The sequence below is a fragment of the Penaeus chinensis genome, chromosome 8, assembly GCF_019202785.1.
Source record: "Penaeus chinensis breed Huanghai No. 1 chromosome 8, ASM1920278v2, whole genome shotgun sequence".
Lineage (NCBI taxonomy): Eukaryota > Metazoa > Arthropoda > Malacostraca > Decapoda > Penaeidae > Penaeus > Penaeus chinensis.
Genome location: NC_061826.1, coordinates 1,888,467 through 1,893,466, shown reverse-complemented (window position 1 = coordinate 1,893,466; position 5,000 = coordinate 1,888,467). Strand labels below are relative to the sequence as shown.

The following is a 5,000-nucleotide window of genomic DNA, read 5'->3' as shown; positions in this document are numbered from 1 at the left end:
GGAGAAAGATATTATCAGAGATATTATCAAGTCTTGATAGTGTTGTAAGTTTGGATCAACTTAATGTTTGTAAAAAGGCAGAAGAGTTACAGTTTAAAGAAGTTATAAATGCCTTTAACTTATTAATGGAAGTAGATCCAAGTTCTCAGGATGAATTGTTACAGGAGTTAAAAATTGAGACTGAGGAGCACAATAATTGTATGCATACAATTGAGAGTAAAATACATGAGTTAAAACAAGAAACAAATTCAGTAAATTCACAAAATAGTAGATCATCAAAGCATTCCCATTCTACAAAGAGATCTATGCATAATGTTACACAGAATGAAAGGTTACAGGCAGAATTAGCTAAGCTACAGATTGAGCTAAAGCATTATGAAAGGGAAACAGAGTTTCAAATGATCTTAAGAAAATATAAGAGAATCTTGAAAGAAAAAGAATATGAGTACAAAAGATTTCTTGCTATGAGAAATAGGCTTGCATATCAAGAAGAAATAAAGCAAGCCAGTCTAGAAGACATTCAGTTAGAATTGTCTAAAAGTAAAGATTTAGATGATAGTAAAGAACTTCATCTCCACAAATATTTTGAATCTATTGATAATTTTACAGAGATTGAGAAAGTAAATCCTAATTTACCAAAACAAGAAATGGCTGCTAAGGATGTATCAGGTATGGGTGAATTAGAGATAGAGGTGTCCAAATTAGAGAATACTTTCTTAAAGGCAAGCCCAGAGCTTAAGCCACAAGCTAAAAGTTTTGAGCCAAAAAGAGAGTTTAAAGATTTGAATGCATCATTTGGGCAAGATAGATCAAGTCAAGTTATAGACATTAACGTATTTAAAGATGTGGTAAATATTTTATCATCTAAGAGTAAAAGTGAATTGCCTAAGCCAGAACCAGAAATTTTCAGTGGAGATTTATTGGAGTTTCCAACCTGGCTTCAAACCTTTGAGATTATTATAGAGTCAAGAGTTACAGAACCTGCAGAGAAACTTTTCTATTTAGGTCACTATACTAGCGGGGAAGCTAAGGATGCTATTAGAGGACTTCTACGTGTTCCCAAAGAAGAAGCTTATCTTGAGGCTAAAAGTATATTAATGGATAGGCTTGGTAATAAGTTTATTGTGGCAAATGCTTTTAGAAGGAAATTGAGTGAATGGCCAAAGATTTCAAATAAAGATGGTCATGCACTACATAAATTGTCAGACTTCTTAAAGAATTGCTTAACAGTAATGAAAACGACAGACTACCTTAATATTTTAAATGATCCTCAAGAAAATAGCAAAATGTTACAGAAGTTATCCCCAGCTCTTATAGAAAGATGGAATTCTATAGTTTACAGATGGTTTGCAAGTGATACAGGTTACCCTCCATTTTCAGTTTTTTGTGAATTTATAGAAGTGGAGGCAAAGAAAGCTTGCCATCCAATTTCATCATATAGTGCAGTAATGGCAATGAATCAGAGTCATAATATCAATGTTTCAATAAGTAGTAAGAAGGGTAAACCAGAAATAAACAAGTTTGGGACAAATAGGTTTGTGACTAACTCAACAGGTGTAAAAGAAACAGAGGTACATAGAGATGACAAGGGACAGAGTCCAGAGAAACCATATTGTAACTTTTGCAAGGCTGATCATGATCTTGATAAATGTAAAGGGTTTAATGGACTTGACAATAAGGCAAAATTTGAATATGTCCAAAAATCATTTCTTTGTAGGGGTTGTTTAAAACATGGCCATATTATCAAAAACTGCAAAAGAAAGAATATGTGCACAGTATGTAAGAGACGTCATCCAACATCTCTTCATGAGGCTATACTCGAAAGAATAAAAGAAAGGGAAGCCTTACTCAAAATGTATAAGGAACAAGAAGCTGGAAAAACAGTAACATTGTCAAATGAAACTCATATAATTGAAGACAATGTAAACTCCAGCAAAGTTGATGAGGAACTTAAAGATAGTGCAGTTTCCAATAGAATAAAGATATTGAGAAAGTCAGAGGATATGATGCATTCCATGATAGTACCAGTATGGATACACCATGAAAGTAACATAAGTAAAAAGGTGTTAGTTTATGCATTATTAGATGAACAATCAGATGCATGTTTTATTAAAGAATCCACCATGAATAGGCTGAACATTCTAGGCACCAAGGTACACCTGAAGTTAACAACAGTGACAGGTGAAGAAACAATTGAAAGTACAAAGACTAAAGGGCTAATAGTATGTGGTAAAAATGAAAGGATAGAGGTTGCACTTCCAGTCACTTATTCACGGAAGAATATACCAGCCAGACATGATCAAATTCCGAGGCCAGAAAGTGTAGAAGGATGGCCTCATTTACAGAGAATAGCGAACGAATTAATGCCATATGATAGGAGTGTTGAAGTTGGGCTCCTGATAGGTTTAAATTGTATTCGTGCCATCAAACCAAGGGAGTTAATTCCTGGGAAAGATGACGAGCCTTACGCAAGGAGAACTTTGCTTGGTTGGAGTATAATAGGGAGAGTCAATGGTGATTGTCAAGATGCAAGTGACTCAGATTCAGTCCTAACTAGCAAAGTAATAGTCAATAAGGTTATCATTAATGGTGATACCAAATGTAGCTTTCTTTACTCACCAACTAAAGTAAAAGAAATAATTGATTTTGCACAACTTAAGAAGTTATTTGAGCTTGATTTCAGTGAAAGGGAGACAGGAAATGTTCCTTTTTCGTATCAAGACAAGATTTTCTTGAGAAAAATGAAAGATGGAATTCATCAACTAAAAGATGGGCATTATGAGTTACCACTTCCTCTTATAGATGATAAAGTCAAGCTTCCTAATAGTAAAGAAATAGCATTGTGTAGGTTGAGGAGTCTAAAGAGGAAGCTAAAGCAAAATAATGATTTTCTGCAAGACTATGTTGCATTTATGAAAGATCTCATAAAGAAAGGTTATGCAGAAGAGGCACCATGCCAGGGTCTAAACTTCAATGATGGAAGAGTATGGTATATACCACATCATGGTGTGTATCATCCAAAGAAACCTGACAAAATTAGAGTAGTTTTCGATTGCAGTGCTATGTATAAGAGTGAATCACTTAATAAGAATCTCTTACAAGGTCCGGATCTGACAAATAACTTAATTGGGGTATTGTGCAGATTTAGAAAGGAGCATGTAGCAATTGCATGTGATATAGAAGCAATGTTCCACCAAGTAAAGGTAAAGCCTGATCACAGAGACCTACTCCGCTTTCTGTGGTGGGAAAATGGAGATCCTGATTCAACAATCAAAGAATATAGAATGACAGTGCATTTATTTGGGGCTACATCTTCTCCAAGTGTAGCAAGTTTTGCACTGAAAGCTGCTGCTGATGATTACGCAGGGCAATGTGGAACAGAGGCTGCTTCCTTTGTTAAAAATGAATTTTATGTAGATGATGGTTTAACATCTTTACCTACAACTGTAGAAGCCATATCTTTAATCAGGAATAGTAAAGCATTATGCTCGAAGGGTGGCTTCAAATTGCACAAGTTCTTGTCAAATAAGAAAGAAGTTCTAGAAGCAATAAGCTTAGAGGAAAAGGCTATAAGTTTAAAGAATTTAGACCTCTCTAGTGAAGCCTTACCAATAGAGAGAACTTTAGGAGTAGAATGGTGCATTGAATCAGACACATTCCAGTTCAGAATTAGTATTAATGATAAACCAATAACTAGAAGAGGTATATTGTCAACAGTGAGTTCTGTTTTTGATCCTATGGGTATGGTCTCACCCTTTATATTGATTGGTAAAAGAATACTGCAAACCTTGTGTCAAGATGGAGTAGACTGGGATGATGACATATCAGATGACTTGAAACAACAATGGAGAAGATGGAGAGATGATTTGATTCAGTTGAAAGAGTTAAAGATTCCTAGATGCTACAAGCCTGACGAATTTAGAAAGGTCAAATCAATTGAACTGCATCATTTCTCTGATGCTAGCCAGAATGGTTATGGACAGTGCTCTTATTTAAGGCAAGTAAGTGAGCAGGGACAAGTTCATTGTGCACTTGTCATGTCAAAGTCTAGAGTGACACCATTGAAGCCTATAACTGTTCCTAGGTTAGAACTAACAGCTGCAGTTGTAGCCGTTCGAATGAGTTCTATGTTAAAGAGAGAGTTAGGTTACCAGGAACTTAAGGAATTCTTTTGGACTGATAGCAAAGTCGTACTTGGCTACATTTCAAACGAAGCAAAGAGATTCCATGTGTTTGTTGCTAACCGAGTGCAGCATATTAAAGAACACTCCTCTGTGGAACAATGGAAATTTATTGAGTCAGCTCAAAATCCTGCTGACGCTGCTTCACGTGGATTGTATGTAAAGCAACTGATTGAACATTCTCTATGGTGGAATGGACCAAACTTCCTCTGGGAACCTGACTATAATGCTAATCCATCATTTGTAAATGTAAACGTACAAGAGAATGATCCAGAGGTCAAGAACATTTCGTCATATAAGACCCAAACCAAAGAGAGCACTTCAATTCTTCCAAGACTTGAATATTTTTCTGATTGGCACAGGGCAAAGAAGGCTGTTGCATTATGTTTACGCCTTCAATGTAAATTCAAGAACCCTGGGAGAGCAACAGTCAACAAAGAACTGACTGAAAACAAAGAATCCAAATACACGTCACCTAGTGTAACAGAACTTGTGGAAGCTGAAAATGAAATCATAAGGCTAGTCCAAAATGAAGCTTTCCAAAAGGTGAAACAAGATTTACAATGTGGAAACAACGACAATGAAGATGCCAGTAAAAGAAGCAAAACCTTAAAGAAAGCAAGTTACATTTACTCACTTGATCCCTTCAGAGATAAAAATAACATCTTAAGGGTAGGTGGCAGAATGAGACATGCAGAATTTGCTGCAATCAATAAACATCCAGTAATTCTGCCAAAGGACTCACATATAACAGAAATGATAGTGTGTCATTACCACCGGAAAGTTCATCACCAAGGAAGAGGAATAACATTGAATGAG

General features: G+C 35.7%; 1 protein-coding gene across 1 annotated transcript in view; it reads left to right on the top strand.

Moving 5' to 3' along the window:
• The window catches only part of LOC125028204, a 6,900-nt gene that overhangs the window by 154 nt on the left and 1,746 nt on the right, over window positions 1–5,000 (top strand). The window contains exon 1 of the mRNA XM_047617599.1: window positions 1–5,000. This exon is cut by the window's left edge and continues 154 nt beyond it; it is cut by the window's right edge and continues 1,457 nt beyond it. Coding sequence (XP_047473555.1) covers window positions 1–5,000 — 5,000 coding nt within the window.